Source organism: Caretta caretta, chromosome 3, assembly GCF_965140235.1.
Source record: "Caretta caretta isolate rCarCar2 chromosome 3, rCarCar1.hap1, whole genome shotgun sequence".
In the NCBI taxonomy this organism is placed as follows: domain Eukaryota; kingdom Metazoa; phylum Chordata; order Testudines; family Cheloniidae; genus Caretta; species Caretta caretta.
Genome location: NC_134208.1, coordinates 18,204,026 through 18,225,190, shown reverse-complemented (window position 1 = coordinate 18,225,190; position 21,165 = coordinate 18,204,026). Strand labels below are relative to the sequence as shown.

The following is a 21,165-nucleotide window of genomic DNA, read 5'->3' as shown; positions in this document are numbered from 1 at the left end:
AGCTTAAAAGGAGATCTGAAAAGGAACAGTTGATATTGGTGGACAAGACACGGTGAGCACTCAACAGCAACAGAAGGCAGCACTAGTGGAGGACTAGTCTGGTGCTGTTCTTTATCACTAGATATAGGTTCCAAACCAGATAGTAATTATTCATAATACTTATGGTTAGAATAACTTCTTGAATTGGAATAAAATTGTTGCCTAGTGTCAGTTTTGACTTACAAACGGAGAGAAGTCTCTAGCATTCGTTGTCACTGTCAGCACTGTCAATAGTGTGTTCCATAAGACGTTCATTTCCATCTCCAACAGATACCAAAAAGCAATAACTTCATCACTCTCACTCTGACCTCATACTGTGATATATCAAGAAACTGGCACTTCAGATTGTTACACAGTCCATAAAGGTGTAATGTTGTTCTGCTTTAACATTGATAAGTTTCTTCATGCCATTTCTAAAATAATAAACTGTAGAGGGGAAAAAATGACTATGGACAAAAATATTTTGTATTCAAGAAAATGGAAATTTCAAACCAGCTGATGTTGTTATACAACTATTTCTACTCATAGGAAAGAATGTCCAGTCAACTGACGACAGCTTGGAAGATGATGAAAAAAGAAAGCAGCTCCTGGAAGAGTGTGAGGCTCGAAGGTAATTATAAAACATAAATCATTTGATCACACATTGTTAGAGTAACTTCCTATTTTTCATGCAGTGGTGAATGTAAATATGCAGGATTTCTAACCGTGAAGCTTTTGTTTAACATTTTTCCTGGATTCTGCCTAATTTATTACCAAAAGGAATACTAACTCGTTTGCCTTCCAAAACTTAGAATGGGACTATTTGGAGTACACTTTCACATGTTGTTACTTAATGATCATGTTACTTGGGATCTGAACATCAATGCTTTTGTTCTCACCAGAGATGAGAACAATACTAATGCATTGGTATTAAGAAAATGTCTTATGAGATGATGGAAAAAGCTACAATTCAATATCAGTATTGTGAACTTGTGTAGAAACAAACTTTAGATCATTGTGTGGGCAACCAAAATGAAAATGACCTGTTAAATCATCTCATTCAGTCAGTAGCTTTTCCCCTCAGCTCATAAGAAATTTTCTTGATCTCATGTTAGATCCTAGACTACTATCATTGTAGAGGACCTTTCTGTTTAAAAAACAATAAATTATTAGCAAGCATTTGAAAGCATGTAAAATGAGCAAAGAAACTTGTTGTTTACTTAAGTGCAATAAAATAAGGTAACGAATTGAGTCTATTGCATATAGAAGAGGCATTGTCTTTGGAATTAAAATAGATGAAAAATAGTACAAGAAGAAGATTACATTTAGGTAAATTATTTAGAACAGTTAAGTGATAAGTAAAAGTATTACATTGATGGAAAAGATTTCTTTTCATGTAAACAACTGAGCATTTTTCAGAAGCAGATTTATGGGTTCTGGAATCTGCAGTCTAATATATGACCCCTTTCTATGTTTATAGTTAAATTGGAACTCAACTACATCTTTGAATTTTTACATGGTCTGTTGCACAATGAAGTCGTGAGTGCTCCAATTCTAGGTCTTATGGGCTCTGCGATTTATGGTGCCAGACCCCATTATGCACCAGAGCTCTCAATTAAAAGAAATACTGTATCATGGTCCAGCATAGAGACAACTGAACCTGGAGTTCCATATTAAAGGTGGGGTGGGAGATGTCAGGAAAGCTGGGAGTGAAGTGGGGGTAGAAGCTAATGGAGAAAAGGTTAGAAGGCCCTACTAGGGGCACACATCCCCAAAGATAAGTGTCCTGATAGTCTTAATCTCAGTTTCCAAAACCATTTTATACAAGTTTTCCACTTCCTTTTAGCTCCGCTTTATTACAAAGTAGCTGTTTTTGCTCTGTTATTCTGTGCTGATTATATTTCCTTTTGCATGCTCTTTTATCTTCACTTTTATTGTAAAATAATCTGCCTTCCTAAAAGTTTTCTCTCTTAGATATAGATATGATGATGGGTCTCTAATATGAGTTCATTACAAAATATAGGACATGCAGAAGGCAAACAAGAGAGAGTTTTGGGAAATCTGATCACCATGAGGGCATGTCCAGTGATGATGAGCTATCTGCAGCAGAGATGACTGACTTCCAGAAAAACAAAGGTCAGTGACTGCCTTGTAATGAACAAACTCCTTACATATTTCTAAGATAAAGCTAAGTTGTTTTTGAAAAAGAATGTCTTTAAATTAGTACATGTAAATTGAAAACTGAGTCATGCACTTATAGTGAGGAAATATACTGGAGCAACTTTGATTCTGAAATTAATAATTTTTTTGTTGATGGGAATATGGAGAACATACAATGGTGTGTTGGGGTATATTGTTTTTGTCAGTATGAGTTTGGGGTGGCCACATTACTTGCATACAGTGAAGCCATAAGTGAATTATACAGGTTATCCCAAAAGAATTCTGACAGAACCTGATGCCACACTACCATGTATTTTGTATGCCGCTTATTTTTAAAGAAATTTTTTTTCAGCTCTGTAGAGACTATATTTTTCCCCCTGCGGTTAAAAGTAGGCTTCTCTAATGACCTTGAGTATAAATCAGGTGTGGGCAAACTTCTTGGCCTGAGGGCCACATCTTTCAAAACTGTATGGAGCGCCGGGTAGGGAAGGCTGTGCCTCCCCTGACTGCCCCCCTCAGAACCCCTGACCCACCCAACCCCTCCACTCCTTATCCCCTGACTGCCCCCTCCTTTGTCCCCCACCCTGCCCCCTTACCATGCTGCTCACAGCACCAGGACTGGCAGCCATAAGTAGTACACTGTAAGTAGCACATTCTTACAGGGAGCAATTTAATACACTACACCGGTGGCTCTCACAGCTGCGCTGCCTGGCAGGAGCTTGCAGTCCTGCTGCCCAAAGCGCTGGCGGCATGGTGAGCTGATGCTGCAGGGGAGGGGCAGGGGCTAGCCTCCCTGGCCGGGAGCTTAAGGGCCGGGCAGCACGGTCACGCGGGCCAGATGTGGCCCGCAGGCCATAGTTTGCCCACCTTTGGTATAGATGCACAGGCTTCAGCGGGAGAGGAAAAATATAATTAACTTACTTACAGCGCTTTTAAAATGATTATCCATTGGCAAAACTATGTTGTAGTTTTAAAGTCTGAAATTTTGATTCCTTCTAAGGTTAGAAGCAAATCCTGCACTGAATAGCTGTGGGTCTATCTCCCCATTGCTTTTTGGTATAGAGCTTGCAAGATATTGATCATTTTAACCTGCAGCTAGTTCAAGACTGAGCCTTGTCTGTCCTGAGTTTTGTGCCAATAGAATTATTTTTTGAGTGGTGTGGGAGGTCCATATCTTTTGGGGGAGAATTTTAAAAAATAAGGATCAACTGTTAGAAGCTTCTCAGGGAGTTGGAATATTAGAATAAATTCTAGCAGAGACCGAGAAGAGGAAGAGTCAAAGAGTCATGAAAAAAGCAGTTTATCACATGGATACATTCTCCATGTGTGCTGTCTGTGCATATTCTGTTTTAGTCTGTGCATCCATATATATTTTTAGTAATATTTCTGTATATACAAATGTATTTTATCCACAGATAATATCTTACGGGAGAGTAAGAAAATATGTGAAGATGTGCATGCAGATTTTTGCAACATCAGGAATATTCTGTTGAAATTTCAGCAATGGAGACAGAAGTTTCCTGACTCTTATTATGATGCTTACATTAGTTTATGCCTGCCTAAACTCTTAAGCCCATTAATCAGAATTCAGTTAATAGGCTGGAATCCTCTTGAGGTATGTTCACTAGTAAATGTTTTCACTTTTCAATTGGCACACTGTACTTTATTATACACATACTGCACTAGCATTCCATCTGCTTTTGTGTGCAATTCAGGGTTAGATCTAATCTGTAAAGCCCTATGTTATATGGGGACTCACTACCTTAGGGACCTGCCTTTATCCATAGGCATCACTTTCAATAGCTCTTATCTGTGGAGTGCAATGTATCTAAAAGCAGTTCAACAGACTTGTATGTGGGAACTGGAATCTGAGTGTTTATGGTGAAGTGTTTCCAACTGGATTTTCTGTCTCTAGGGGGTCTGCCAGAGCATGAGTTTACAGATGTCAATGAACTGTGCAAGTGTTAGGCCAAATATGGGTTGTGTGTGAATAGTTTTGGTATATGTCATAATAAAATAGAGTTAAAGGTGTGGAATGGTACTCTCATGCTTTCTCTTGTCATGCCCCCAGATGCCTTAGAATGGATATGTTAAATGGGTAAAGATCTATTGTGTTACCCTCATATTTGAAAAATCTGGCAGGGATTTTTGAAAAAGACCCAACTCCCATAGAACTCCTTGAGACCCATTTTATCCTATCAAACTAACTTGATTTTTTTTTTAAATGAGATCACAGATTTGATTGATAACGGTAATAGTGTTGTTGTAATATACTTAAACTTCTGTAAAGTGTTTGACTTGGTACCATGTGACATTTTTGAATGCAAAACAAGAACATTATAAAATTAAGATTACACACATTACATTGATTAAAAACTAATAGATCTCAATGTAATTGCAAATGGGGAATCATCAAACGAGTGTGTTTTTAGTGGGGTGCAGTAGGGATCACTTCTTGGCCCTACACTATTTGACATTTTTATCAATAATCTGGAAATAAAAATAAAATAATACTTACAGGATGGGGGACTCTATCATAGGAAGCAGACACTCTGAAAAAGATTTGGGGGTCATGGTTGATAATCAGCTGAGCATGAGCTCCCAATGCAATGCTTTGGCCAAAAGGCCTAATGCAATACTTAAGTGTATCAAGGAGAATCTTGAGTGGGAGCAGAGTGGTTATTTTACCTCTGTATTTGGCACTGGTGCAGCTGTTGCTGGAATACTGTATCCAGTTCTGGTGCCCACATTTCAAGAAGGAAGTTGATAAACTGGAGAGGGTTCAAGACATGCCTTATAGTGATAGGCTCAAGGGTCTCAATTTATTTAGCTTAACAAAGAAAAGGTTAAGGGGTGAGTTAATTACAGTCTGTAAGTACCTGCATGCGAAACAAATATTTGATAATGGGCTCTTCAATCTAAAAGAGAAAGGTATAGCACAATCCAATGGCTGGAAGTTGAAGATAGACAAATTCAAAAGAGGTAATTTTTAACAGTGAGAGTAATTAACAATTGGAACAATTTACCAAAGGTAGTGGGGGATTCCCTATTGCTGGCAATTTTAAAATTGAGATTGGATGCTTTCCTAAAAGATATGCTCTAGGAATTATTTCTGGAAAAGTTCTGTGCCCCCTGGTCTACAGGAAGCCAGACTTAAATGATCACAGGCATTGTGATCTACAAAGAGTTCAACGTTTTAATCCTAATTTTCTTCCTAGTCTTCTTGCTTTGCCATTCGACTTGCTTAGCCATTCAACTTTCTGCCTTTTCAGCCAACATCTTTTTGATTTGTCTTTTTGGTCTTGGTTGTTCAGGTAGTTCTTGGCTTTCGTTAAAGTGAAAGCTCAATTTTTGTATTTTGCCCCTGATATCCTGGGAGAGAATTGTCATTGGGAAATCCATCAGTGAAAATACTTGGACAAAAATGCCCTTTGTGAGTCCTCAGTGGCCTGATGTCGCTCACTGATTGTTTTTCTTAAGCAGAATTTCATAGATCTGAATGAGATGCCGTGGTTCAGAGCTATAGAAGAATTTAGCGATGCCAAAAATATGCCACAATCCAAGAGAAATGATGACCCTGATCAAACAATTTTGCCTACAGTCACTGAGAAAACTATTCTTCCTAAAATTACAGGTATGTTAAGACTGCCTCAATAGTGTTAACTATAGATAGGCAATTAAAATGTGAGCTTTCTTGCTCAATTTAACCAATATTATTTAGTTACTAATAATGGTAAAGCTAGATTCCTTGTTGCAGCACATTAGCTGTTATATAGCTCTTCAGGATGAGGCCAAGGGGCTGTGGTGACAAGCACATTGTAAGTAGGGAGGTTGTCATTCAAACAGTAGATTTCTTGGAGAAGAGTGGAAAGGAAAAGGGGTTTTCCATATGAAAACAAACATCATAGCTATTGTAACCCACACACGTTTAGTGTGGCACTCTGTCAGTTTCTGGTGGTGACTGGGCCACAGATGGAGGTTGATGAGCCTACTAAAGCTTTGGCTAACCAACTTGGGTCTCTTAGTTCAGGAAGGTAAAGGCTTCTGCTTTATGATTTGGATGTCCCTCCCTGCCACCAGTGACTCACCCAAGGATGTTGTGTTACACTGTTCATAAAAGCAGGCTGTTTGATCAAATAGAGAGCCTAATCAATCTAAGCAGATACGACCGCTTTCTAGGACCATTTTTGTATATTTTATTCTCACTGCCTTCTTTGTCCAATGTCTGTGTAGCGAAGTTAAAACAAAGTGCTATATCAAATATTTTCCTTTTCTAATTTAAGCAGTTAGTTCTTGAGACCGTTCATATTTTTTACATGATATTTGGTAAGGGTCTTTTTATGTCTATAAATAAATAAGGTATGCTGAATGATTTAAATTCGACTCCTAAAGTCAGTAGGAAGTTGTATGTTGTTGCAGATCACCTCTTGAATTAATCATAAATTACATTGAGTTCGCAATGTGTTCTTGGTTTGTCTATATGCTTCTTATGGCCCCTCATCATAGCATCTAGGTACCATGTACATAACTGAGTAGGAAGTATTTGTCAGAACTGTACAGGCAAATAAATGTACATTTTTTAAGTAGACCTATTCATGTATAAGTATATGCAAAATTAGCAGAACTGACTTGCAAAATGTACTTTATATTCACTGAATATATGGATTCTTCAGACAAGTAGCTCCATTGTGTGTATGGTTATATAAAGATTTGTATATACTTACTTGTCTACATAAGGAATTAATTACTACTAAGGACATTTCTGCTTTCTGGGGCATCCTAAGCTACACAATGCATCCCTCATGCAGTAGATGAGGGAATGTCAGGCATAATATAAGCTGCTCCAAATATATATTGAATGAGGAGCCATGGATCTATGGTTGTGAGTCAGACCAACTTTCTGTCCTTGTATTTTTTTTAAGTCCCAGTTATGGAAATAACCTTGATAAAAAGAATGTCTCAATTAGCCTCTTGAAATCAGAGTCTACAACAGATACGTTTGATGGAGGTATGAGGGGGTTGGACCAAACCTAAGAGGGAGTTCATTGCCTGAAACCAGAGAGCCTCACAGTGCCTGCCATTGGCCACTGATGGAAGACCGGATACTGGGTTAGATGGACCATTTGCCTCACCCAGTATGACCATTCTTATGTTCTAAAACTAAAACTAGAATCAGGTGCTAGAATGTGAGAACCATGTGGGAGCCTGAGTCAAGTAGTTGGAGAAATGACCCAATTCAAGATTCATGTTCTTGGAAAGAGTGAAATGAGAGAGACTGGAGGTGGATGACTCCATTCAGATGGTATCACAGCACCCTATTCAGGAAGGTAAAATGATACTCTCATAGAGGGAGTTGTAGTATTCCTCTACAGAAAGGGAACATAAGCTCTACAGGAATGGGGACGAGTTAACCTAAGAATTATAAGAGCATGTTTGGTTACAAATAGTGCTAAAGTAACTATCATCCGGTGTTATGTATCTACCAGTGAACATGATGAACAAGTAAAAAAAGCATTGCATAGTAAGTTGAAGGATGTATTAAACCAGGTTCATACTGATGATGTCATTCTGGTTATGGATGACATGAATCCAACAACCTCAGATGTGAGCACTGCATGAGTAAATACAGAAGTGGGCGGACAATGGTGATTTACTAAGCTGTGTAGTATGTATAACCTGTACATTAAAGGGACACTTTCCCTCATCTAGGAAACAAAAACTAATATGGAAGTCAAATGGTGGAATTATCACATTGCCATCGGCAGATGGTGGAGAAGATAAGTGCTGGATACATAATCTCTTACAAGTAGTGATGTAGGAAATGACCACTATGTTGTCTTTTGTCTTTGGAACAGTTAGAATAAAGCTAAAACGACAAGCTAATAAGAAAAGAGGGATGGAATTCCTTGTGAAGAAACTGTCTGACCTGGGAATTAGGAGGGATTTTAAAATCTAGCTCTCAAGCAGATTCCAAGAGCTGTGGGTAATGAATGATGATATAGAGTAACAATGTGCTCATTTTAGAAATGTCTGTCAGGAAGCTTCCACAACTTCATTTGCGCCAAGGAGATCAAGGAAAGAAGAGTGGATACATTCAGGCACGTGGAAATAGATTGAAGAAAGAAAACCTTTAAAAAGAGGCAAGCACAGGTGACATATGAAAAACAATGCACATTGCAAGGAGCATATGTAGAGAAAGGTAAAGAAGTTGTGATGAGAAGGTAAGAGAATGGCTTGACAAAAAAGTTAGAGAAGCTGAAGGTGCATCAGTGAGAGACAAAACTGTTCCATATGTATAAGCAATTATCATGGTTCCAGAGTCACAGTGGTATTGTAAAAGTGAAAGATGGAAGACAGTTAACAATGGAAGCAGAACAATGGTGAGAACATTTTAAGGAAGTACTCAACCAACCACAGCCAACAGTTCTAATCAATGGATGTGACGAAGGTGAAGAATTAAATATCTCACTGCTAGAAATTTCAGAAGCAGAAATAGAGGAGGCAGTTAAGCAGCTAAAAGAATGTGAAAGTGCTAAAATCACTGCTGAAATGCTTAAAGCTGGGGAGGAGATGTAGTTCATGAAATACATAAACTTTGCAATATAGTTTGGGAGAAAGGTGTGATCTGTAAATTACCAAAGAAAGGAAATCAGGTGGTGTGTGAGAATTGGCAAGGAATAATGCTACTTTCAGTGTCATGAAAAGTGTTCTGCAGTGTACTATAGAACAGAATCAAACTGGCCATAGATGGAAAAACTGTGTATTGAGCAAGCCGGCTTTAGACCAAAAGGTCATGTATAGATCACATCATTGCCCTGAGATGATTGATTGAGGAAGGGCTTGCTTGCCAGAGAAGATTAGCCTTGAACTTTATAGATTTCACCATTGCTTTTGACTGCATTCATACAGAGTTGCTATGGAAGATCTTGTGGCAATATGAGCTTCCTAAAAAGGTAGTGTCACTGGATAAGATGCTGTATGACTGTTCAAAATGCTGTGTAAGGACAAAGTGGAAAACTCCACTGGTTTATCTCCATCATCGGAGTGCAGTAGGGATGCATTTTATCACCTCTCCTCTTCTGCATCATGATAGATTACTTGATGCGAAAAGCTACATCAAAGGAAGATGCAGGAATTATATGAAGTAAAGGAAAACTTCAAGATCTTGACTGTGCAGATGACATTGTTCTGTTGGACACATGATGATGCTCTGATAAGGATCACCTCCAGTGTGAGGCTGCCAAAGTAGGATTAAGAATCTGCCAAAAGAACGTCAATGTCACAGTCATTGAAAGCAATGATAATGCATATGTGATCAATAGTGAAGATACAGCATGGATAACTAGTTTGTATATCTTGGAAGCACAATGATTGATGATGGCCAGTTCCGTAAGGAGGTGGAATCAAGAATTGGGAAGGCAAGTGGAACCTTTTCAAGACTGGCAAATATCTGGAAAAATAAGGAGATTCACAGAAGAACCAAAATAAAGTTATACAATGCTATTGTAATTCCACATTGTGTTATGCTTCTGAAACTTCACAAATGTTAGACACCAACAACAGAAAACTTAATGCGTTCTGTCAGAGATGCTTGCAAAGAATACTTAGTGTCCGTCGATGGGATAAACCCGGGGTTCTCAAACTGGGAATTGTGACCCCTGGGGGTCACAAGGTTATTATGTGGGGGGTCACAAGCTGTCAGCCTCCACCCTAAACCCACTTCACCTCCAGCATTTATAATGGTGATAAATATTTAAAAAATTGTTTTTAATTTAGAAGGGGAGGTCCCACTCAGAGGCTTGCTATGTGAAAGAGGTCACCAATACAAAAGTTTGAGAACCGCTGTGATAAACTGACCAATGCTAATGTATTATAGAAGGCTGCTCAGCAGACTTCAGAGACAATGATTTGAGAAAGAAAGCTGGTTTGGGTGTGTTGTATGGATGGCAAAAAAATGTATTCCTAGATAAGCCTTTGATTGGATACCACCTCATGGAAGACAGAAAAGAGGAGGACAATAGATGATATATAAGAAAACCATTAGAAAGATGTTGCTGTCATGGAAATAGATTATAAAGGAGGAAGAAATGTGTCATTAAACAGGTGGAAGGACTGGGTTTGCTTATATATCACAAAGCATGAGAGCATCTAATGGAAAAAATCTGCTTATGCTTATTGTAAAGATGAAGAATGAAGTAACATTGTTATCTTTTGCGTGGTGGACACTTGTATGCAAATTTTCACTCCTGTTTAGAATGACATTTTAAAACAAGCAAGTAACTACTTGTACATTTCTGAAATAATTAATGTTTTTCAGGCTTTGTAGAACACGTGTGGGATCCTTTGTCAACTTCACAAACAGTCAGTCTAGTTCAGCTCAGCAAAAATATCTTTGAAGAACATTCCCTTTCCAAAAATGAATCTAGTAAAGCAAAACAGGTAAAAACCACTGTGCTGTTAGAGACCAGAAGAAAATGGTATATTTTAAAGTCATTGATAATTATATACTCTTCCTACCCTTGCTGTATGCATTCATCCTATAATTCTAAAGTTGCTGGTATTTTGATTAACCTTTTCAGATCACCTGTAATAAGCAAAAATTTAAAGCTAAAATTGTTCTGCTTTCAGATGTGCAAATGCAACTCCCTTTTAGTCTGTGGGAGATGTGTACATCTTTGGGCAGAAATTGGCTCTTGTTACTAGAAAAATTATGACTACAATTGTGACGAGCCTCTTGCTAATAGTAATCTTTTTCTCCGCTGTGAAGATGAATCTTTCAAGAACTTGCAACTTTGCATTTGATTTTTTTAAAAAAAATTAAATACACAACTTTTACCTGTTTAAAATCTGAAGGATGCTTCAGAGCTCAAATCTTTTTCACTTCTTTAGCTCTACTGTAGTGCTAAACCAAAGCTTTAAAAAAAAGTGCAGGCCTGTTTAAACTTCACTAAGTGGCTTCCTTTCTAGAAGGATTTCCATTTATTAAAAAATGGATAATCATTCCACCAGTGAAAAAGATCTCTCTAATATTAAGCATTTTATAATTGTGTACTCTGGGTTCATGATTCTTTACTTCAGTATGCTAGTTTCATTCCTATGTACATTCAATGAACTTCACCATCATAAAATTGGTGAAATTGAGTAGAAAATCAGATCTTGAATATGAAAACCTGTGTGTGTACCTGTCAGCCGGATTACAGCTTTGAAACTAGGGAAATCAAATACTGTAGTACCTTTTCAGCATATTTTTGATGTGTTGGCTAAAGTCAGAAAAAGTAAAACTAAAAATTACCCACATTTTAATTTGATAAAAGTGTAGAGACACTGTGTAAAGCTGAAAGAAAAGGAGTACTTGTGGCACCTTAGAGACTAACCAATTTATTTGAGCGTAAGCTTTCGTGAGCTACAGCTCACTTCATCGGATGCATACTGTGGAAAGTGTAGAAGATCTTTTTAAGCACACAAAGCATGAAAAAATACCTCCCCCCACCCCACTCACCTGCTGGTAATAGCTTATCTAAAGTGATCACTCTCCTTACAAGGATAAGCTATTTCCAGCAGGAGAGTGGGGTGAGGTATCTTTTCATGCCTTGTGTGTATAAAAAGATCTTCTACACTTTCCACAGTATGCATCCGATGAAGTGAGCTGTAGCTCACGAAAGCTTACGCTCAAATAAATTGGTTAGTCTCTAAGGTGCCACAAGTACTCCTTTTCTTTTTGCGAATACAGACTAACACGGCTGTTACTCTGAAACCTGTGAAAAGCTGTTAGACCTTTGGAGAGAAAACAAAAACTGTGGTATTGCTTATGACACTATTAGTTATGCAGAATTTTTCAGTTTTTCTATGTGATGAATCTATTGTTTAACCACCAGTTTCATTTTGTAGTTACAAGAACATAAGAATGGCCATATTGGGTCAGACCATAGTCCATCTTGCCCATTATCTGTCTCTGACAGCGGCCAATACCAACACGTCATGGGAGGTGTACAGAACAGGGGCAGTTATGGAGTGATTTATCCCTGCCTTCTACTTCTAGTTATAGACTATGTATAATCATTTTGCTATCATAGTAAAATAACATGCAGCAAATGACATCATTTGGGGAAAATTAAATTATCTTGCAAAACACCACAATGACAAATGGTCAAAGAGCGTGGTAGAGTCAGTTAAAATTGCAACCAGCTGATAACTATAGCTAAGAAAAAATATATAAAACAGGTGGCAACTGTATTACATTTATTATAGACTATCACATTAATCTAAAGGGAAATGCTATCTTTAAAATTATATCTTACAATGTATCCGCTATCATTTAAATGTTTTTGTGGGGAAGCATTGGTATGTCGGTGATAAATCTCCAATTTTTTAATAGGATCTGGTAAACTCAATTGTTTCAAGAATGAAGAAGTCGATAGAGGAAGATGTCTTTATTCCTCTGTATCCTAAAAGGTAAGCTAATTCTGTGAAATACCAACCAACCACTTCATTGGAAGTGAGGTGCCAGTTTAATATACAGTCAACGTGAATTGGAAACTAATGGAATAGAAAACTTCCTGAAATAGCTACAATTTCCAATGTCTGCTACATCATTATGAGTCAGGTTGGGGAGCCCTTACTCAAGCTGGTGAGTAGTTCTGTTTATTAGAGGAATTTAAATCAGTGGGACTACTCCTGTGAGTAAGTGCTCCACAATGTAAGAGCTCCTCAGTCTGGCCTTATGTATGTGTTGGTGATTGTTAAAAGGATGCTTTGGCTCAGCCAGCCTGTATTTCCCCTTTGATTCATCTCCTCCTCACATTCACGAATTGTTACTGTTTCCCTTGAGTCTTTTCACTGTAAAGAAAAATACCTAGCTGTTTGCTTTATTGGATTTGTTTATCACTATATTCTGTATATTTCACAATTTGGAATTAATGGAAATCCCTCTTTTCGGGAAAGACATGGGATTGCAAACTAGCTTAATGTTGGGGGAAAATGCATTGCTAAAGCTGATATAGGAAGTTTGCAGAGTATCTTCCCTCTACTGCCTGGCTTTGTACAGTGCTGTCAGTCTGATATCAAGTGTGATTAAGTGTTTCCAATTACTACTTTTAGTAGGGACTATCAAGAGACTAGTGATGGATTCCAAATGTAAAGTTATGTAACAGAGCTGAGACCTATTTTCTGGTTGTGACCCTCTTTATTGATTGAAAACTGAAATTAACATCCATCAGTATACAGAAGAGATCAATTGGTTGGATATTTGTTCTAAACAAAAACCATGAAAATGTTGTTTTACCAATTTCCTGTTATACTTTCTATGACCAGCACTGTGGAAGACAGAATATTGCCACAATCAAAGTTTCAAGAAAGACAGTTTTGGTCAGCTGTAAAGGTAAGCAAGATGTACCTAATTTCTCCCTGAAAAATCATTTGGGCTAAAATATTTCATGCTTGATCTCAACCAAGAAATACATATTCAGGGAAGTTTGATATCCTGGGGATAGTGCATTGTACTGGGAAGGGGATATGTAGTCCTCATGAGAAATAATAGAAATCATAGAAATGTAGGACTGGAAGGGACTTTATAGATCATCTAGTCCAGTTCCCTGCATTGAGACAGGATTAAGTACTATTTCTAGAGTAGACCATCCCTGACAGGTGTTTGTCTAACCTGTTCTTAAAAAAGCTCCTGTGACAGAGATTCCACAAGTTTTTGTCATATTTTGTTTCAGTGCTTAACTATGCTTACACTTAGGAAGTTTTTCCTAATGTCTAATCTAAATCTCCCTTGCTGCAATGTAAGTCCATTACTTCGGTCCTGTCCTCAGCAGTTCAGGAGAACAATTTACCACCCTTCTCTTTATAACAACCTTTTACGTACCTGAAGACTAACATATTCCCCCCTCAGTCTTTTCTTCTCCAGGCTAAACAAACCCATTTTTTTCAGTTTCCTCATGGGTCATGTTTTCTAGACCTTCAGTCATTTTTGTTGCTCTCTTCTGGACTTTCTCCAATTCGTCCACATCTTTCCCAAAGTGTGGTGCCCAGAACTGAACACAGTACTCTAGTTTATTTGAGCATAAGCTTTCGTGAGCTACAGCTCACTTCATTGGATCCATTCATACCTCCTGTTTCATGAACTAGTTCATCAGTGTCTCTGTGTATAAATCTCCTGTATTTTCCACTGAATGCATCCGATGAAGTGAGCTGTAGCTCACGAAAGCTTATGCTCAAATAAATTGGTTAGTGTCTAAGGTGCCACAAGTACTCCTTTTCTTTTTGCGAATACAGACTAACACGGCTGCTACTCTGAAACCTGTCAGTACTCTAGTTGAGGCTTTATCTGTGCTGAGTACAGTAGAATTACTTCTCATGTCTTGGTTTCAGTACTTCTGCTAATAAGGATCAGAATGTTTGCTTTTTTTGCAGCAGTATTTCATTGTTGAGTCATATTTTGTTTGTGATCCACTATAACCCCCAGATCCTTTTCCTAGGCAGTCATTTCCCATTTTGTATTTGTGTAAGTGATTATTCCTTCTTAAGTAGAGTACTTTGCATTTGTCTTTATTGAATTTCATCCTATTTATTTCAGACCATTTCTCCAGTTTGTCAAAATCATTGGCATTGGTCCTGCTTTGAGCAGGGGGTTGGACTAGATGACCACCTGAGGTCTTTTGCAACCCTAATCTTCTATGATTCCATGATTTTGAATTCTAATCCTGTCCTCCGGAACACTTGCAACCCCTCCCATCTTGGTATCATCTGCAGACTTTATAGAGGTTTCTGTCATTTTCCAAACCATTTATGAAGATATTGAATAGAACCAGACCCAGGACAGATCCCTGCAAGACCACACTCAATATGCCCTTCTAGTTTGCCTATGAACTATTTATAACTACTCTCTGAGTAGAGTTTTCCAAGCAGTTGTGCATGCACCTTTATACTAGGTTCATCTAGACTGTATATCCCTACTTTGTTTATGAGAGAGAGAGAGTATCAAAAGCCTTACTAAATTAGAGCTATATCACATCTACTGCTTCCCCGTAACCACAAGGCTTGTTACCCTGTTAAAGAAGAATATCAGGTTGGCATGACATGGTTGTCCTCAACAAATCCATGCTGACTGTTACTTGTCACCTTATTATCTTCTAGGTGGTTACAAATTGTTTGATTATTTGCTCCATTATCTTTCCAGATACCAAAGTTAAGCTGACTGGTCTATAATTTATCCTTTCCCAGTCCTCTGGGATCTCTCCCATCCTCCACGAGTTCCCAAAGATAATCACTAATGGCTCAGATTTTCTCAGCCCAATCCTTAAGTATTCTAGGATGTATTTTGTCAGGCCTTGCCAACTTGAAGACCTCTAACTTGTCCGAGTACATCTTAACTTGATTTTTTCCCTGTTTTAGCCTCAGATTCTACCCCATTTACACTGATATTCACACTGTTAGTTGTCTGATGACTGCTAACCTTTCTGGTGAAAACTGAAACAAAAAGGCATTTAATACTTTGGCCTTTGCTGCATTTATCTTTCTCTCCTCATTGAGTAATGGGCCTACCCTGTCCTTGGTATTCCTCTTGCTTCTAATGTATTTGTAAAATATTTTTTTGTTACCCTTTATGTCCCTAGCTAGTTTAATCTCATTTTGTGCTTTAGCCTTTCTACATGCTTGTGGTGTTTTTTTTATATTCATCCTTTGTAGTTTGATCTAGTTTTCCCCTTTTTGTATGACTCCTGTTTTAGTTTCAGGAATGTGTACTCTTCAAAGATAATTGGTTGTGAAATAATGGTTATAAATGTGCTGGCATTTGAATGTACTTCTCCATCCATTTACACAAATGCCAGATCCTCCCCATCTCACCCCAGACCTTGGCCAACCATTCTTGCCCTGCATATTTCCTCTCTCCATCACTTGCTTCAAAAGTCCACTTGAGTGTGGTGAGAGTGTCAACATGATTTGGTGGCCTTTGGGCTGTACCCTAAATCACTTTCCAAGTCCTTGTCCTCTGCTGAGTGCATTGCACTTTTGGGGCTCCGCACTCCAAGCACACATTCTGATGTGAGTGTGCAGTCCAATGATCTCCTGTTCAAATAAACACATCAACATATTTTTTTAATCTAAAAAGATTGAGTTGAGGGAAATTCCAAGTGGGAATTTGGGCCTGCACGCAGTCCCATGAGAACGTGTAACCAAAGTATTACATTCTGGTTTTATACTTCAGTTTACCTACTATCACCAAGTGTGCTCATTCTAAGCTTGTTTATCATTTCAGCTGCTGTCTAATATTCTTCTTTGGGATGGGATCATAGTAGAAGATACACTACATGAGTTAGGACTAGGCAAGCTGCTGAATCGATATCTCCTTCTGATACTTCTTAATGCACCACCTGGACCAGATAATGTGGAAAAGTGCAACAAGGTAAAAATTATATACAGGAAAAAGGCTTATATAGAAGAAAGTTTTCATGATAAAGAGATCAGTGTCTGAAGATAAAATAAGTAACAAACAGTATCTGCAGCTTTTAAGATAACGTTGTAAACTCTTGATGGTGTTAGAAAGGCACAGTTAAAATATTCAGGCCCGAAACTTAGAAACTATTACAGTCCAGTGGAAAATATCTTTTTTGGATCCTAAGGGTGAAATCCTGGCCCCATTGAAATCAGTGGAAGTTTAGCCATTGATTTCATTGGAGCCAAGATCTCACTGTAAGTATCTTTCTGAAAAATCTATCAGTTCAAAATAAAATAAAGTTGTGAGCTGTTCGTGCTCGCCTAGATCACCAGCTATAATTAGCCATTTAACCTACATCATGGTAGTAATGTTTCAAAGCCTATTGAAGAATGGAAAGACCTCTGTTGAATTCCTTCAAGTCTGGTTCAGGCCCACTACTCACAAAGTTGTATGCTTTCTTGGTGCAATAGATTATGCTAATGCACAGAGAGTTTTGTCAAAACAAAAGCCACATTAGGTTTGTTAAAAATCCAAAAAATGCCAATGTTTGACTCCAAAGTAGATCTTCACACCATTGAGAGGATAGGAATCCTGGGCTTTTTGCTTCTAAGTGTTACAAACAGTGGAGGGTAAAATAAACAATTTCTAAAAAGGATACTGGCAATTAATGATTTAATGCCTTGGCTCCGGAATAAGTATTTTCATAATGCTGGTTCTTAATGTAAGTTCAAAAGCTGGAGTTGTATATTTCTAGCCACAAAATGACTTATCAATGAACCTCTTGGTACTGAGGATGAAGAAGGTGGTGGCTTCTTTGAATTGGGCAGATTCTAACTTCTTGACCTGAGGGATTAATGCAAGCATATGTTTTTGCCCAAAGCTAATGTATGCTAATGTGCTTTAAAGGTTAGCAGTTCAAATTGGCAATAACTAATGGTGTTTTATGCCGACTAGATTGTTAGAGGGCTTTCTCTTCACCCTTCCCCTGGTTCTTGTCACGCAGACAGAAAGCAGAAGTCCGAACTGTAGACAATGCAATGTTTATTGGGGTTAGTTTCCAGCGAACATGTTCCGTAACTCTGACGCCGCAGTGTTTTGTCCCCCACTCCTCAGGAGGTATAATTATACCTGCAATGCATGCCCACAGTCCCACCCCTTACACCTTAGGGTCATGTTCCCTTTTGGGTCTGGAGTCTTAGTCCCACCTCTTTTTTGTATCCCATTGGAGGGGTAAGGAGTGAGGTTGTGCTCTGGTTGGGGACCGCCATTTTTTTACTCTTTTAGTATTTTATACCTTCCCCCCCGACCCAAGCCCCTTTGCCCCTCCCGACTGGTTGCTTGATTTTTTTGCCTTGAGATAGGGGTTGAGGCAACCTTAAAGTGTGCTCTGACTAACACTTTAACTGCTCTGATCTGTTCCCATTGTACTAGCAAATCCATCTGACTAGACAGAAGCAACATCATTGTTTTTTGTCCTTTGTTTACACACATTAGTATAAGAGTATCAAAAAGTCAAACCCAAAATTCTATCCCAGGCTAACTAACAGACCTATATACTAACATAGATAAAATTGTTAGGTCTTTAGGCAGTCTTTTTAATATATGCGTGCAACAAGCATCAGAAGCAAAATGGAAGGTGTAGAAAGGACTGAACTTTTATCACAAACATTTGTGTATAATTGTTTGTTTATTACACAGAAACATAAAAACCTTTAGAACAAACAGCCTATAAATTCTTGAAGCTGTTGAGTATGCCAAGAATAACAGATATCTGGCTCTACATCTGACACAGCTTTCTATTAATTACAACAATGGAGCCAATTAAAGGAGAAATAAGTGTGAGTTAAATCAAAGTGAGTTAATGCATTTAAGGATTGTCTAATCTTTTCCAAATATGTTTTGATTGAACAGGTAGTTGCATGTCTCCCAGAACGATGGTTCAAAGAGCTTAAAAATGGATCAACTCTCCCTCAGTTGGCAAACTTTAGCCAACATTTGTTGCAAAGTGCACATATGCTGTACAAGAATAACTGCAGGTAATCTGGCATTTTTTTGGAATTCATTATTTCTACATGTACTGTGTATGATTGTTTTGTTAACTTTTTTCTGTTTGTATATTTAAATCATACGCTTCAAAAGGGGCCTTGTCAGTGGTTTATATTTTGATCTTTTCATAATAATGCATATCTGTTTGAGAGGTGTGGAAGGATTAAAAACAAAAAGCAAAATTAAAAACCTTGTAATGGACACACAAGAATAATGGAGAAGGGCTACGTGACTGACTTACTGGTAACAGTGTAAAGACATGTAAAATCCTACATTACATCGTTCCTATAACACTGGTCCATCTATTTCTAGAGAATTGAGGAAATAGTCCTATAATGTTGTTCCTAAAGGAGGCGTTGGAGATCTGCTGTGATTCTCTGTATCTTGCACACTGAGATGTCTTATTAGTGCTTGCTTTTATAAAGAATGAAATAATTAAAATATGTAAATCTAATCAGATTAGTTTAAATTTATAAAACGTGATCTAATAGAAATGGAAGATATAGATTTATGTTAGCTTTTCTTGCCTAGCCTTTGGACACTGGAATGGAATGCAACATAACCGATCACCATAGCCCAGGGTAATTTTCATTAATTTCCAGTGTAGTTTCTTATCTGCATTTTAAAAATCAATACACTCAAACTATATGGCGGTCAGACACTTGAATATTGTACATTTTCTTTTATTTTTTTAGTGATGAAACGAGAGACCTGATCCTTTTGTTGGTGAAAGTCAACGCCTTGCATATTGCAGAGGACTTCATTGAGGAATATAAACTGGAACACCTGAAATCTATGGTCAGAAAGTAGAATTCCAGCGAAAGGACTAAAATATAAAATTTAAAATGCTGTTGCCATTTTAGGTTTGATTTAAAGCAAGATAAAGGTCAAGCTAAAATAGTGTTAAAGGTTTTGCTTGAACAATGCAACTGACGAGTTAGGGCTGCCCTTTCTTTAGTCTGCCTTGTTGAGCCTAGTTATTTCATGGGACTTAAAGGCCCTGCAAGTATTAGGCTTGAATTTTTGCATTTCTTGTGCATCCAAAATTCCCATGGTGGGTAGTGAGTGTTCTTGGTGCACCAGGAATGCAAAATCTGGTCCAATGCATGTTGCACTGGTTGGCATCAAGTTAGTTGAAGATGAAATGGCAATCTTAAGTACCACGGGAGTGATAATGCTTTATTCCTCTTATAGGTGTCCCTTAAAGGATAGTGAAAGGATCTGAAAAATGTGTGTCAGAATCAGTATACTGTAAGTAAACAGCCTTGTGTAGAATTTCCAGTCTTGAACTGTGAGCCTAGTATTGTGTAATATCTCTCTATCTCAGGGAGAATACCAGGTCCCTTCTCTGGTCAGATTCCAGTGACCATCTTTATGGAGATCCGTGGGAGAGTTAGTCCGTATAAGTCCTGCAGGGTTTCAACTGAATAATAGGAATAGAATAATGGGGACAGCTGAAATAGAAAGCTAGGGATAGCAGGCACCTATCTATATTATACCTAGTGTGCAAATGTAACACTTGTAACATCACAATGTAAGGATGGCATCCGCTGTACGTTGTCTTTTATAATTCAGATGCTAATGTGGATTGTGCTCAAGTGTTTGTGGGCCTGGACTCACCTCTGGACCTATTTTCCATCAGTTTCTTTTTAATGATCATACACACTTCAGTGGTTGGCAGTGAGATGCAGGAGTCCTTTATTGTAGCAACTTCAGAACATTTTTTTAATGTGAATTTTTCACATCGTTTTCAGAAATCTGACTGGTGTTTGAGAGTCTTGCTGATCGCTATTTTTGCTTCCCCCTGATGTGTACACAGTCTCGTCTATCATACACAGAATATTTTATTTTAAAATAGATTCTATGTTTTAAAGAGAGAATTTTAAATGTATATAACAAAAGTCATTCTGCCATGGAATTGAAAGAGAATTGGTCATAGAAATCCAGAGAGTGGCACAAGTTCTGATGCAGAGTCATTTGTATTTGTATTTCCCCAAATGGTATTTAACATGTAATATTTGTATTTTTCTTATAGTAGATTTGTTTTCCCTGTGGACATGCTTTTACATTTTTTTAAAACTGGGTATTTTTTATTTTTGTAAAATAAATGAATATCAATTGTAAATGACTAGGTACTATTTTTTATCTTGATTGTTTAACTCTTGTACAAATGGACTTCATAAAATAAAATTATTAGTCTTGCATTTAGTTCATATTTATTCGAACAAGTAATTAATGTCAATTCTGGGTGTTCGCTGTATTTATCATACTAACATGATTTAAGCAGCATATCTCTAGAATGTGCAGGATTCTACAAAGCAGTACCCTCTTTCAAGACCATCTTTTGCTGTGATTACTGTAATAAATCAACTTACTAATGATGTCAAGATTGTGCAGCAATTGATAACTTTTTTAAATAAAGATTTATTTTTTTTTACCAGCAGGAACTATGAAATTAGGCAATAGCTAATCAATACAAGCATGTGATTTGTCCTCCTTGC

General features: G+C 37.7%; 1 protein-coding gene across 2 annotated transcripts in view; it reads left to right on the top strand.

Annotated features, from left to right (window-relative positions):
* GCFC2 (GC-rich sequence DNA-binding factor 2) overlaps positions 1-20,868 on the top strand; it is a 41,380-nt gene extending 20,512 nt beyond the window's left edge. The window contains exons 9-19 of one of the 2 annotated variants that reach the window (XM_048845663.2): positions 568-649; positions 2,042-2,154; positions 3,594-3,793; positions 5,662-5,812; positions 10,496-10,617; positions 12,554-12,630; positions 13,489-13,555; positions 16,439-16,585; positions 18,530-18,654; positions 19,360-19,462; positions 19,859-20,868. In XM_048845663.2, coding sequence (XP_048701620.2) covers positions 568-649; positions 2,042-2,154; positions 3,594-3,793; positions 5,662-5,812; positions 10,496-10,617; positions 12,554-12,630; positions 13,489-13,555; positions 16,439-16,585; positions 18,530-18,654; positions 19,360-19,462; positions 19,859-19,876 — 1,205 coding nt within the window. In that variant the 3' untranslated portion in view covers positions 19,877-20,868. Of the gene's footprint in view, positions 1-567; positions 650-2,041; positions 2,155-3,593; positions 3,794-5,661; positions 5,813-10,495; positions 10,618-12,553; positions 12,631-13,488; positions 13,556-16,438; positions 16,586-18,529; positions 18,655-19,359 lie in introns of both variants that reach the window. The other variant, XM_048845665.2, reaches the window with a different exon arrangement.
* Positions 20,869-21,165: the final 297 nt, after the last annotated feature.